Below are 15,628 nucleotides of genomic sequence, written 5' to 3'. Positions count from 1 at the left end.
TTCTTTGACCTTATCCTTGAATTGATTTAATGCAGCCTGACGATTTGATATTGCACTGAACAGTTTTCCTATACCTTACCTTCATCTGAAATGGACAGATAAAAATGATGCAAAATGTATATGTATAAATTGTAATACTTTTATCGTTCATGGCAGTATACCAACTTTGCAAAATGGTGTGAGGCAGCAGCGTGCCATGTTAATGTCATCTCTAGGGTCATGGAATTCACCCTGTTTTGAGGTACTTAGTTCCATCAACTTACTAGTATAATCGCTGTGATAAAGTAGCAGTCTTTATAAGATGAACATAAGCTTTATTTTGGGAAGGAGGTGGACAAAGGGATAGGCTTGAAACTATTTGGCAAAGAGTGTTATTTCTGCCTTCTCCATTGGCATTTAATGAGTATATAGTAATGTTCTTTGAAAAGTATAGTTGAGAAATGGCAAAGGTTCCAAATGCTAGAAATAATATAATTTCTTATGGACTGAAATTATGTTCATACCGTTTAAGAACATGCATTTTTTTCTTGATTTACAAGGTATCATCCTACATTTAGTGATGGCTTAGTGAATACCATGCTGCTACATTAAAATCTTGTTGAGAATCATTAATTTAAATTATTTTAAATTATTAATTTTTTTAAATTGATATGATAGAAGACCTGGCTCTGCCATCTGGCCTGGGGCGAGGAGGGGGATCATCAAGTGTGGGGTTGGCTAGTCCCTTAGTGGCCTGTGTTGCTGCCTTGAACCATTGGCCTCCTGGATTTTTTCCCTTTTATTTTTGTAAATGTGAATTGTTATAGGCTTTAATTGTATATTTATTTATTGTTTTAATGTGTTATGAGCCGCCCAGAGTCCCCCATTGGGGGGAGATGGGTGGGGGACAAATTTAATAAATAAATAAATAAATAAGCCTAAATCAACAGTTTAAATCAGTTTTTATTGGCATTTAAGGATTTGTCCAATGGGAAATAAATTATAAATGAATGATAAATAAGAATAGATGTTGGCAAAAGAGTGCAGTTATCTTTCAGATCCATTTAGGACCTCCTTCATCCGCACCCAAGACAATAATATTGTAAGCTCTCACATGAAACCACAAGAATCACATTCTCCCTGAAATTTCTTGTGCTATTGATAGTTATTTGAGAGTTGTCATGAGAGTTTTGCTAATGCCCAATGTAATATCATTAAAATTTACAAAATGGTAAAGGAAGGGAGGGCGTGAGGGAGTAGATGAATGCATGCATGCGTGCCAACATCTGGATAAGAAACTATAAATAGTCATAACTTGTACATACTAAAGGTTTCTGGATTTGTTGGCAACAGCAATTGTAGGACAAGAAATAGTATTTTTTTTTTCCAGAGGTAGATTTTAAAGAAAGAATTTGTGTACAACAAATTAGGAAGATTTCTTTCCCTACCAGTCAGAAAGTTTATTAATAGCCAGTATTGATTGGGTAGTTTTATGGCCCGATGTTTTATATATTTCTTTTCACACTGATTTTTTTTTTCCTGGGAAATTAGGATAATAAATTCCTGTAATTTATTATTACCAGGAGTGGGGGGCATACATATGAATTTAAGTGGCAGTAGCAGATTGAACATTTTACTCAGTGGAGTTAGGTGTTTTTAATAGAATGCAGAGAAGCTCCATGTTTGTTTCTAATAACTTTTGTCACTCAAGAAAACCAGAATAACCTCTTTTCCATTACAGTTAATATAAACAGCAGTTTGTTGTTTCCCAAAAACACACAAATGGAATTTAAGATGCTTGCCTCATTTTTTTAAAAAAATGTAAAAGCCTTTTCTAAGAAGCAAATTCAAAATAGTAATCAGTCTAACCCTAATCCTAACCCTAACCCATTCTTAAAATACAAAATGAAATTAAGCATGCTTAATTTAGAATATTAAGATACTGTTATTTGCTTGCCAACAAGCTTAAAATTGTAGCACTGCTGCCATCTCTATCGTTTGTCTAAAATGTAGTAAAATGAAATTTTTAATTAAACATAATTTTATTCTATAGAAAATTATTTCTAGAAAGCCTTACAGGTATACAGAAATAATACTAGAAAATAGAGTTTTGTTACTTTAATTTCCTAGGCCCTATGTTTTGTTTTGTTTTTAGTAAAGAAATTTTTGCACAATCCTATTTTGTTAATTTTTGCTGTGACTTCAAAAAATTCAGGCCAGGCATTTATTTCATAGGTTGTATTTCCACTCCGAAGTTCACTCCTACAGAAATCATAGCAATTCATATTAATATAGTTTAACTCAGCCTTCCCTAAATTTGTGCCTTCCATAATTTCCAGAATTCCTAGTCATTCCAATGTTTTTGGGACCTGCACTTTAATATTACTGAAAGGTATCTGCTTGTGAAAATCTGCTTTTTAGCTTATAGGACTAGTTCTTGAGAAAGCCATTTGTCAGTCTCTCAATTAGTATACATCTGCTATATATTTAAAAATAGTATGCCATTTTATAATAGTTGCTGGGCAACCTGCAGAAGGAGTATTTGTCTGCTTGCTGTGATAGTGAGATACTCAAGGAAGTCAAGTTCCTTTAGCATTTGATCTGATCTAGTAGGACTCTTATATTTCTGTACATCTGAAAAACCCAAAATATTCATGAACAATAAATCTTGCATTGTGATATATTCTGTAGCTAGAACTGGGTCAAACCTATCAATTAAGCTTTATTTTAGCCACTGAGAGTGCAAATGGGACCAAATCAAAATCAAGATAAGGAATGGGATCAATTTTATGAAATATTTAGAGAGGGAAGTGTTGCTACTGAGTATTCACTTTCTTGAACATTTCTTCTCTACAATCTCCCAACCAGGCAGCCCTTCTTGATAGCATCAAAAAAGTGTATGCATGAGCACTTGTAGACTTTAGGGAAACGGTTGTGTCAGATTATGATTAAAATGAATTCAGTTCTGAGTTATATAATAATTCACTTTGTAGTTTTCTGACATCTAAACAAATGATATCATGTCCAATTGTTCCTTTAAGAAAAAATTCCCAAGAGTAATAATGTGTGCCGTATAAAAACATGGGGAGTTATATATATATATATATATATATATATATATATATATATATACATACATACATACAATGCATAGCCACCGCTGAAAATTATAACAGTTTCGGTTGCCATTTCATGTTCAGTGGAACACACAGTGTAATATAATAGAAACCCAGTGAAATTATCTTCATTGTTAAAGTTTTGCATACTAAACCACAAGAACTATGCTTTTCTTCACAGATTTTAGTTTATTGTACGAATAGCTGTACATTATAAAGTCATGTAACTGATAAAACTGATAAAAGTCATATAACAATAACTGATTATATTACTCTTCTACAGGCATGCTTCTTACATGGAATATTTCAGTTATTTTCTATTCTTTTCATACCTTATTTTGAGTTAAAATTAGTAGGAAATTTAATAATTATCAGCATTTGATAATAACTTTTTAGTAATTTTCCTAGTGGTAAGAGCTGTTCCTCAATAAAACAGACTGCCTTGAGTTGCAGTGGGCTCTCCTTTGCTGGAAATGTTTAAAAGGATGGCCATCTGCCAAGGATGCTTATCATAGTGGATTTCTGTGCTGAACAAAGGGGGTTAGACTAGAGGATTTCTAAAATCCCTTCCATTCCTTACGTTCTATGATTCTTTGATTTATAACTGTGCTGAACTCCTTTATACACACACACACACACACACACACACATACACACATACATACAGTATATAAGTACTGTGTGTATATATATATGCAATAAATGTTTTGAAAGGTATGACTATACTACTACCCAATTCATATTAATTTTTCTTATCTTATGAAATAATATACAGAATAAGTTGTTATACCTATACGGACAATATATAGACTATATAAGTATTAATTAATTTAAATAATTAAATAAAATCTTTATTACAGTCTAAAAATTATGAAAACCTAGAAGATATAAAAATATATATGTATTAAAACAGAAAGTATATATAAAAAGTATCTATAGAGTCTAAAAGAATATAAAAGGAGGGATAGGAGCATTAGAAGAGTGTAGGGGAGCACAAAGGTTAGTAAGTGGAATTACAGAGGACTCTAGTATAGCAAACTAGATGTTCAATAAGTCTATTTTATGGCACAGGTCATCATCCGACAAATTTTAAGCACTGCTGTGCAGAACCTGGCAACATTGTCTGTTGTAGCAGGGTTGGGATCTGAGAGCAGCAGGGAAGTATAGATTTGACTGGGTATTTATGCAGTAATGGTAAGGCAAGTACAAATGTCTCTGTAATACAGGCATTGGAGAAGATTACCAGTTTATACGATTTATTTAAATATAAATTATAAATCCATATATTTCACACCCCAATAAGTATGAAAAATGTTTCCTTTTTGAATTTATGCAGCTATAGTCTTAGTGGTGGAAATTCACAGTTCACAATCAACCCTTCCACTGGACAAATCATTACAAGTGCTCTGTTGGATAGAGAGGCTAAAGAGAATTACACTTTGATCATTGTAGCCAAGGATGGTGGCATTCCAGCTGCTCTCTCCAGTTCAGCAAGTGTTCTTGTCACAATTGCAGATGTCAATGACAGTCCCCCTAAATTTCAGCATCATCCTTACGTCACTCATATACCCTCACCAACAAGTACAGGTAAGAGAATAATAGAAGCATGATACTAAAACATCTAATTATAGGAGATAATAAGGAAAAAAGTTAATGTGATTAAACCAATCCCTGAGTATTTTACATACAAGAATGTTAAAATTAAAAAGATTGGTAGGCATAAAGGATTTATCCTATGAATACATAAAGGAATGTCTCTAACATTAAGAGCAATGGTCTAAGTTTATGTTTGCAGCCTACCAAATTCAAGAAGAGACTGTAAACTAAAAACACTTAAAAAGTGTTTTGAATTACTAAAGACACTTTTTAAAATTTGTCATATTGTAAGATAGATGGGCAAAGATAATGAGGTTGTCTCCTAGAGATTTCCAAGTTGTAATAAAATTAAAGAAATAGAATTGTATTTTCTTCTCTTATTTTAATATTTTTTCAATTTTTTCTTGTTATTAAGATTTATTATCACTCTTTGTATTTACACATAATTAAGATTGCATATCTACTGTATATATGCTTAACTCTGAATAGTTCTTACTCAACTTAGTGGTAATTACTTCTTATTTCATATAGACAGGATCAGAATCCACTTGTAATAAACATGTCACAATGTGCTTCAGCATATATTTATTGGAGCAAAATTTTGTAGTAATAAATTAATTTATTCCCTCTTTAAGATTGTTTAATACTTCCAATTTTCAGTAAGTTTAATTTTCATATTTAACGTGCTGAAGATTCCTGACCAAAAATGGTTAAAAGCAGTGTTGTCAAAGGCATTTCAAATTGCAACAGTTTGCTTCTAAGGGGGAAAAAACTTGTATTCATCATAAAGCAATCTTTGGTTGAAACAAAATAACTTAAGAAACAGTTAAGCCAGTACAAATTTTTTTTAAATACCACAAAATATATGCATGTGCTTATAACTGGCAGCTGAATATAAATATGATTGCTCAGAATCCAGTGCCATTGTGTTTGCTGCCCTGAATGTTGGGGAATATTTTTTTCCCAAAAACATTCATCAACTCCTGCCCTAAAACTTTTTTTTTTTTTTTTTGGTGATAGAAGATGATTCAATATTATTTAAAAAACAACATTTCTCTGCTGATTAAATTACTGATATTCATTTTTATAGCACTGATGCAAGCGTTTTAATTGTTCTTTGTAGGTACTTTTGTATTTGCAGTGACAGTCACAGATGCTGATGCTGGCCCTAATGCTAAGCTTCACTATTCCCTTTCGGGGAAGAATTCTGAAAAATTCCACATTGATCCAGCAAGAGGAGCAATTATGGTGGCTGACAGACTTTCTGGAACATCTGAAATTACCTTTACTGTTAACGTGCATGATGGCGGCTTTCTCCAAAAGACTGATTCTACAACTGTGACTGTAAGATTTGTAAATAGAGCTGATTTTCCTCAAGTACATACTAAACAGCACAATTTCATGTTTCCTGAAAACCAAGCAATTGGCACTTTCATCACTTCTGTTACTGGGATGTCATCTAGAGGTGATTCTTTATCATATCATATCGCTAGTGGCAACCTTGGAGGTGCCTTTCACATTGACCAGCTAACGGGGCAGTTATCAATCAGCCAGCCTTTAGATTATGAAGCAGTACAGAAATACATTGTCTGGATTGAGGCTAGAGATATGGGCTTCCCGCCATTCTCTTCTTATTTAAAACTGGAAATAACAGTGATAGATATAAATGATAATGCCCCATTATTTGAACAAGATCCATTCTTCGTTGAAGTATTGGAGAACCTTTCACCTTCTAAAATAATAACTGTAACTGCAGTGGACAAGGATAGTGGTCCAAATGGACAATTGAATTATGAAATAATTAATGGTAATATAGAGAATAGCTTCACTATTCATCATACTACTGGTGAAATTAGAAGTGTCAGACCTTTAGACAGGGAACAAGTAGCCCAATACACCCTAACTGTAAAAGCTTCAGATAGAGGTACCCCTACGCAGAGTGCAGTTGTCCAAGTACTTATCAACGTATTAGATGAAAATGACAATGCACCCAAATTTTCTCAGATATTTAGTGCTCTTGTACCTGAAAATGCACCTTTGGGCTACACTGTTACACGAGTTACAACATCAGATGAAGATATTGGAGTAAATGCAATCAGCAGATATTCAATAAGGAATACAAATATACCATTTGTTATAAATCCCAGCACAGGAGATATAACAGTTAGCAGGGTTCTAAACAGAGAAGATACAGATCGCTACAGAATTCGAGTTTCAGCACATGACTCTGGATGGACTGTTAGCACAGATGTGACAATATTTGTGACAGACATCAATGACAATTCTCCACGGTTTACCAAACCATCTTACTACTTAGATTATCCTGAAAGTAATGAAGTTGGATCCAGAGTGACCCAAATATCTGCCACAGATCCAGATGAGGGAGCCAATGGACAAATCTTCTATTTCATAAAATCCCAGTCAGAGTTTTTCAGAATTAATGCATCTACAGGGGAGATTTTCAGTAAGCAACCTTTAAAGTTCCAAAACTCCAGTGCTTCTAACAATGTCAATCTTAACAGGCACAGTTTTATAGTTATCTCCTCAGATCGAGGCAGCCCTGCATTGCTGAGTGAGACTACAGTGACTATAAATATTGTAGATAGCAATGACAATGCACCCCAGTTTGTCTTCAATCAATATTTTACACCTGTTACTAAAAATGTGGCCATTGGGACCAAACTAATTAAAGTAACTGCAGTTGATTCTAAAGACTTTGGTCTGAATGCAGAAATTGAATACATCATTTCAAATGACAACCTGACAGATAAATTTATTTTAGATAGTAAGACGGGATGGATTTCAGTAGCATCTTCATTGATGAATGATATGAATAAAAGTTTTCTAATAAAAATAAAAGCTAAGGACAAAGGTAATCCCCCTCTCTCATCAGAAGTGCCTGTACTGATAGCAGTAACAGAGGAAAATTATCATACACCAGAGTTCTCTGAAAGACATATAAGTATTACTGTTCCTGAGAGTCATGCTGTTGGGGCGATTCTCAGGACTATGTCAGCAGGGGACAAAGACGCTGCTATGAATGGAGTAATCCAATATAATATTTCTTCTGGAAATGAGGCTGGAAGCTTTGCAATTAACTCATCTACTGGTGCATTGTATCTTGCCAAGCCCCTTGATTATGAGTTATGCCAAAAGCATGAGATTACTGTAAGTGCCATAGATGGAGGGTGGGTTGCTAGAACAGGATACTGTAGCATCACTGTGAATGTTATTGATGTGAATGATAATTCTCCAACTTTTAGCTCAGAAGAGTACTTTCCCAGTGTTCTAGAAAATGCTCCTAGTGGGACAACTGTTATTCATCTCAATGCAACGGATATTGATTCTGGACATAATGCTGTGATTGCATACACGGTTCAGTCTTCAGACAGTGACTTGTTTGTTATTGATCCTAACACTGGAATTATAACCACTCAAGGCTTCCTAGATTATGAGACCAAGCAGAACTATCATTTAACTATAAAAGCATTTAATGTTCCTGATGAAGAGAAATGCAGCTTCGCCAATGTCAACATACATTTAAGAGGAACAAATGAATATGTGCCACGATTTGTTTCTAAGCTTTACTATTTTGAGATTTCTGAAGCTGCTTCTAAAGGAACTGTTGTAGGAGAAATTTTTGCAAGTGATCGTGATATAGGGATTGATGGAGATGTTCACTATTTAATATTTGGCAGTAGCAGAAAAAAGGGTTTTCAGATTGATGACAGTAGTGGGCAGATTTACGTCACAGGTCCTCTTGATAGAGAAAAGGAAGAAAGGATCTCTCTGAAAGTGCTTGCAAAAAATGCTGGGAGCATCCGTGGTGCAGATATAGATGAAGTTGTTGTGAATATCACAATACTAGATGCCAACGATCCCCCTATCTTCAACTTGGAGTCCTACAGTGTACGAATCAGTGAAGGTGTTCCTGTTGGGACCCATGTCACATTTGTAAGTGCCTTTGACTCTGACTCTCTCCCTAGCTGGAACAGGTTCTCCTATTTTATTGGTAATGGGAACAACAATAGTGCCTTTTCTATTAACCCACAGACAGGACAAGTTACAGTGACTGCAGAACTCGATCGAGAAACATTGCCAGTATACAATCTCTCTGTATTAGCAATTGATTCAGGAACTCCATCAGCAACAGGAAGTGCCTCATTATTAGTAACTTTGGAAGATATCAATGACAATGGCCCCATACTTTCTACCACTGAAGGAGAAATAATGGAAAACAATCGGGCAGGAACATTTGTGATGACACTCCAGTCCTCTGACCCTGATCTTCCTCCAAATCAAGGGCCCTTTTCTTATTATTTGCTTAGCAGTGGCACAGCTACCAATTATTTTAGTCTCAGTACAGCTGGAGTTTTAACCACAACTAGAGAAATTGATAGAGAACAAATCAGTGATTTCTATTTGTCAGTAATTACAAGAGACTCGGGCATTCCTCAGATGTCTTCCACAGGAACAGTACACATAAAGGTAACTGACAAAAATGATAACCCATCACAACCTAGAACTTTAGAGATCTTTGTTCACTATTATGGAAATCTGTTCCCTGGAGGAACATTAGGCAGTGTAAAACCTCAGGATCCCGATGTTTTAGACACCTTTCAATGTTCCCTCACATCAGGAGTTACAAGCCTCTTCAGTATTCCACCAAGTACTTGTGATTTGAATTCCCTGGCAAGATCAACAGATGGAACATTTGATCTGACAGTCTTAAGCAATGATGGCTTGCACAACTCCGTTACTAGTGTCATTAGAGTTTTCTTCTCAGGATTCAGTAACACCACAATTGATAACAGCATCCTTCTTCGTCTTAATGTGCAATCTTTGAAAGAATTTTTGACTAATTACTATCTTCATTTTCTGCGGATTGCCAACTCCCAGTTAACTGGATTGGGAACTACAGTACAACTTTATGGGGTGTATGAGGACAACAATCAAACTTTTTTGATGGTAGCAGTGAAGCGGAATAACTACCAGTATGTGAATCCTGGCAGTGTGGTTACTTTCTTTGAAAGTATCAAAGAAATGATCTTTCGCCAAAGTGGTGTTCAAATACAATCTGTGGATCATGATTCTTGCTTACAGAACCCTTGTCAAAATGGAGGCAGCTGCTTGAGGAAATTAGGCGTGAGTCCTAAATTAAGAAGCTATGACAGTGTCCCAGTCATTATCATGGCAAATGAACCTCTTCAGCCTTTTACCTGCAGATGCATGCCAGGATATGATGGAGCACTGTGTGAAACCGATGTTGATGAATGCTTCCCATCCCCTTGCCACAATGGTGGAACTTGCCACAATCTTGTAGGAGGGTTCTCTTGCAGTTGTCCCACTGGGTTTACTGGAGTAGCCTGTGAGAGGGATGTAAATGAATGCCTGTCCAGCCCTTGTAAAAATGGCGCCCTCTGCCAGAACTTCCCCGGAAACTTCAACTGCATTTGCAAAACTGGTTATACAGGTAAGACATTCTTTCTGCGTGTGCAGTTCCTATAAATTGAAAATAGAAATGGCATCTATGGGCTTGGTTTTTTGTTCTTACTCTTCTTTCTAAAAACACTGATTATGTTAAAGATAGTTGAGCCATACCCCCAATGTTATTATCACTCTTTCTCAAGAAATCAGCACTAAATGCTGTCAACATTAATAATATTAATTGTATTCTTTCCTGACCAATCTATCATTTGCATAAACAAAGGTGAGCAACAAATCTGTTTCTAGAGTGTTTCATAATAATCAAACAGGCGTTTCTTCTTAAACATACGATTTAAAGGAAACTACATATGTCATGAAAAGGATAGCCTTGCCTTACCTTTTGTCTGATCTTTAGTTTTCCATATGCATGACATATTATATATTACTATATTAAGGAGAATTCCATTTAGACTGAAATTTAGAAATTTAGCTGCATTTTATAATATCATTTGCAGATTTAAGAATTAAACTGTAGTCTTTGGAGACTTGCCTTGGAAATTAGAATTCTGAGATGTGCCAGAAACAGATCAACTTCAAAGCTGGCAGAGTTCCACTCTGTCCATCTGATAACTTTGTATAAGAATCAGGATACTGAGCCTCTGTACGAAATGTATTAATTCATAAAAAGGATTTCAAGTAACATTTCGAAGGTGAAACAGCAAGACCTGTCAGCTGCATCTCTGTTTAAAAAGCCTGCTGCAACTGACATATGTTGTCTAAAAACATTATTGGCATAAAAAACACCTGTTGCATTTTTCTGTCTAAATTCCATCAGAATTGCCTGCTGAGCCTGAAGCTGTAAGTAATTATTCATCACTGATTGACTGATTTAATTAATCTGTTGTAAGTTATGAGACTGTGTTGCGCATATACTCAGCAGATCAGATTATTTGGCCAGCAGCATACCTGTTCCACAGCACAACTCTGGGTCATTAGCCCCAGAGGTTAAATAACCATGTTCATGCATAGTAGTTAATGAAGGTGCTGGACTGTTATATTTGTTTCTTGGCATAGATGACATCTTCCTACATTATAACACTAATTTTCTTCATCTGTAAAACATAAATATTGGAACATGATTATGTCTATATGTGTGTAAAAATGTAGCATACATTTTTGGAAGTATATACATCTACATCATATATGCACATAAAAATGCATGTGTATATGTGCAGTAGTATTCGGAGCATGCTATTTTGCCCGTTCCATTGCCCAGCATGGAATAATTGTATTATTAAAAGTAAAAGAGAGGGAAGCATAAGTCTTAAGACCAGAACTATAGGTTATGTGCTTTTCTACTTGTATTTTGGGATAATTAAAAAAAAAATAGAATGTTCTTCAAATAGAATTAGGAAATTGAAAGGAACATTACGGCAAGCTAGCAAGGGTTTGTGATTCTTTCTTAATGTGCCATTTTAATGCTGGAAAGTGACCCTGCCCTAGCAGCTTTTACTTCTGCTTCAGAAAAGATATAGGTAATGTCATATTTTTTCTCTTACAGAATTAAGGAAGTTGGAAGTAGATTTTCATGAGGAATAGAGTAGGGGTAGAGAAATATGAAATCCCCCTGCTATGTATTAATGTTGCCTTCAAATTTCAATTTGTATTTAAATATATGTTCAGCCCATTGACTGTGTTTCAGTAGAGAAAAAAAATCAAATTATCCAAAAGTAAGCCTGAATGATTGCAATAATACTTATCCTGAGATAACAAGGCATATCATTGCAGCCTTAACTGTCAACTTTCTCCATCCCTGTTGTATTATGCTAACTAGTGGCTGTAATGCCATTCCTGCCACATTCCTCATGCTTGCACTGTATGGCATGGATAAGGAGATCACTCATGCCACTGAGTTTGGTGCAACTTCTATTTGAGACTTAAAACTGGGATACAGGTCTGATTTCTTCTTCCTTTAAAGTCATGGCTCTTTCCTCCCATACTAACACATTTAAACTTTGCTATTTGCAATATGAAATACCTGTTAATTGGTCCCTCCCATTTTAATTGAAATGGGCAAAATGACCCAACACCCTGAAGATGAGCCACTTGTATGTTCGTTAAATTAGTCATTTGGTGATTGTTCAACTACAGGATATAATGAGAGAAAAAGAGAGAGAGAGTGCACTTTGAAAGCAAATGTAATTACACATAGAACAGATTTATAATCTTAGATCTCTTGAATATTTCAGGAAAAATCTGTGACTCCACTATCAATTATTGTGAATGCAATCCCTGTTTCAACAGAGGATCCTGTCAAAATGGAGTAGAAGGATACTATTGTCATTGTCCGTTTGGTGAGAAAGAATGTTTCTGTTTCTGCTTCATTCAGATTCACTTAGAGAACTCTACCATTTTTACCCAAGTCTCTAGGGCAGTTTACCCAAGCATTTTTTGGTTTTAAATCCAAGGCCAGGTGCCAATAAGCAATACATAACAGCATGTTCATCCACTGTACTCCAACAACTGGACAATATTCAGATTCATACTATATATGACTCCAAATCAGTAGAATATGGTCATCCTGATCAGTCCGCTTGGTAGCCTTTCCCCCATCAATTTGTCTAACCCTTTCTTTAAGGTAACTCCTGACAGTCAGTTAAATTATTCTGTGTTAACTTAAGCTTAACTTCCAACATTAAAAGGCAAATTTCTTCCCTATATTATTTTTGTCTGTACTAAACTAAATTTTATACATTTCCATTTTTAATAAGCTAACTTCTTCAATTTTTGTGGAATGTTGCAGTCCCTTGATTACTTTGGCTCTGCTCTTTTCCAAAACTACAATATCTTTTTTGTAGATGAGGCAATCAGTAGACCACTAAAACAGTATACTAAAAGAAATGCATTTATCTTAGGAAGAAGTTTCACAAACTAGCAAATTCCATAGGAAAACATAAATGCGTCCCCATCATGCTTTGTCCTTTCAGGATAAGGAACCTTACATAAACAGCAGAAAGGAGTAAGAAATGGTAAACCAAATAAATAAAAGCTATAATATAAGAAAAGCAAACAAAATATAGCTAAATCTGTTTTATATCAGTGCAATCCATATTTAACATTCCTCCAGTTATACTATCTACACCTGCAACCTTGCCATTTTTCAGCATTCTCACAGCATTTACAACTTCTGTTTTGTTATTTTTTTCTTAGACACTACCATTTATAATACTACTAGCACAATAATAATAATTTACTAAACTTATATGCTACCTGACTCTTTTTTAATGCTCTGGGTGGCAATAGAATCAAACAATCAAAGAATTACAATAAAATAAACATAGCATTTGCTTCAATTCTGCTCTTGATGTTTCACTGTCAATTACATAGAAATCTCTAAAATACTCGGTCCTACTCTCCCTTATTTCAGTTTTCTCCCAACCGCTTCATCACTTTTTTTCTGCATACAATCTACTGGAGTCTCCTTATTTACTGTCTTCAGTCATTTTCAAATTAAAAAAAAAAATCCATCAAAATCACTCTGCACTCTCATTAACCTTACCTGTACCTTGATTTCATTATTTATATTCTTTTTCTGTATTCTCTTCTCTATATACATATATATTTATTTCATTCTCATTTTTTTGCAGCAATTATTTTCTTAGATGCATTTCCCTTCAGCCTCTTTCACTTCTTCCATCCATTATGCATCTTTTATCGTTCCTCTCATAACCATACGCTTTTCTCATCACTCTTGTATTCTACATTAATTTTCACAATATTTCATCATGAACATTCAAATCAACAATATTTTTAGATTTACATTTTTCCTATTCCATATGAATAAATTTATGCTTAAACCACTTACTTGAAACAGACATTTTTCTCACCGGTCACCATTCTCATACATTGTTGGCTATCTAAGTGTCCCAATTATTTTAGTGTGCCCTCTTGTCTAATTTCTGTTCATATGTTCGTACCTATGGTAATAGAATACTTTTACCATGATTATAATTACTTAGAATATTGTCCAATTTTCTCCCAAACTCATATGTAGTTCTTTTCTTTTCTGCATTAACTGGAATTTAACACCCAAGTGTCACCAAGCTTTTATATGCATTCCTACTTTTATATGCATTCACAGTACCACGTAGTTCATGTTTTCTGACATACCTGTTTGTCCTTTCATTCATAATTAAACCTACGCTTTCATTTTCCTCAACTCCACAAAATCAGACCAACTTCATTCATCCTTCTTCTTATTCTTAGTTTCATAATGACTCCACATAAGTTTCATAAGGACTCAACGTAAGAGTCACTGCATGACTTTGTGTCCAATATATATTTTTTCCCAACTTACTTAACAAGGTTCTTATTGTAGAGCTAGAATTCGAGGAGATTCCCATGTAAGCTAGTTTTAAAATGACATCATAATGATGATTATGATGATAACAATAGTAATAACACCCATTTGCCAATTCTTAATAATCTATTATTCCTTAATGAAATTTATACAAATTATATAAAAGTGATAGACAAATTCTACAGACAGAGGATTTGTTACATTACTCTGGACTATAAAAGTTTAAATGGGTGAGAAAGAACACATCTGTCTTAAGTGCACATAAATCCTGCTACAAGACTTCTATTTAATAAAATAATATTTATAACTTCACAGTTATAGAAATTCATCCAAACAGGTTTAAGATATAGCAGCATCAAACTATATAATCCACATTTAACAGCTGCCATATGCAGCTGCCTCTTGTCCACCTCACCCTATCTTTACCTCACCCTATAGAACCAGTTCAGTCTAGTGGTTAAGGCACCAGGCTAGAAACCAGGAGACTGTGAGTTCTAGTCCCGCCTTAGGCATAAAAGTCGGCTGGGTGACTTTGGGCCTGTCACTCTCTCTCAGATCAACTCACTTCACAGGGTTGTTGTTGTGGGTAAAATAGAAGGAGGAAGGAGTATTAGGTATTTTTGCCGCCTGGGATTATTTATAAAAATAATAAAAGCAGGATAAAAAAAATCTTTTTTAAAAAACGTATATATCACTACAACAGTTGCATCCGTTTATAAGCATTGCCAGACAATACTCTTAAAAAAATGAAAGCATAAAGCCAGAAAGACATTTTGCAGGACAAATGCTATACATGGTAGTAATTATAAAAGAAGTCAGAAATTACTAGCTTAGACTGTGAGGCTACTATGTATAGAAAATGTAAAAGAAGATACAGCATCTGGCTATAATCATATGCAAGTCTTGCATGAACTTAAAATCCATGTTAAATTACCACTGTTCATATAAAATAGAATTGTTGGATTTAGGTATATTCCTAGGTTTCAGCTGGCTCAGCTTCCCTTCATTCCCAAAATCATTGTTACAGAGCGAGGGAGGAATTGGGCTCACTTCTATTGTCACAAATGATATTTGAGAGGGAATCATTTATTAAATATCCTTCCGTTGCTAATCAGAGCAGAAACAATGAAAGAGCTCAGTTTTCTTTCTC

General features: G+C 34.7%; 1 protein-coding gene across 2 annotated transcripts in view; it reads left to right on the top strand.

Moving 5' to 3' along the window:
* The window catches only part of FAT4 (FAT atypical cadherin 4), a 126,333-nt gene that overhangs the window by 72,180 nt on the left and 38,525 nt on the right, over nucleotides 1–15,628 (top strand). For both annotated transcript variants that reach the window (XM_088132875.1, XM_088132874.1), the window contains exons 8-10: nucleotides 4,432–4,682; nucleotides 5,815–10,164; nucleotides 12,368–12,472. In XM_088132875.1, the coding sequence (XP_087989001.1) occupies nucleotides 4,432–4,682; nucleotides 5,815–10,164; nucleotides 12,368–12,472 (4,706 nt within the window). The remainder of the gene's footprint in view (nucleotides 1–4,431; nucleotides 4,683–5,814; nucleotides 10,165–12,367; nucleotides 12,473–15,628) is intronic.

Source organism: Python bivittatus, unplaced genomic scaffold, assembly GCF_059951505.1.
Source record: "Python bivittatus isolate LINGU-HERP-01145 unplaced genomic scaffold, Pbiv_v1 ctg000070_np1212, whole genome shotgun sequence".
NCBI lineage: Eukaryota > Metazoa > Chordata > Lepidosauria > Squamata > Pythonidae > Python > Python bivittatus.
The sequence above is the reverse complement of the archived record's forward strand: the minus strand, read 5'-3'. Positions and strand labels throughout refer to the sequence as shown.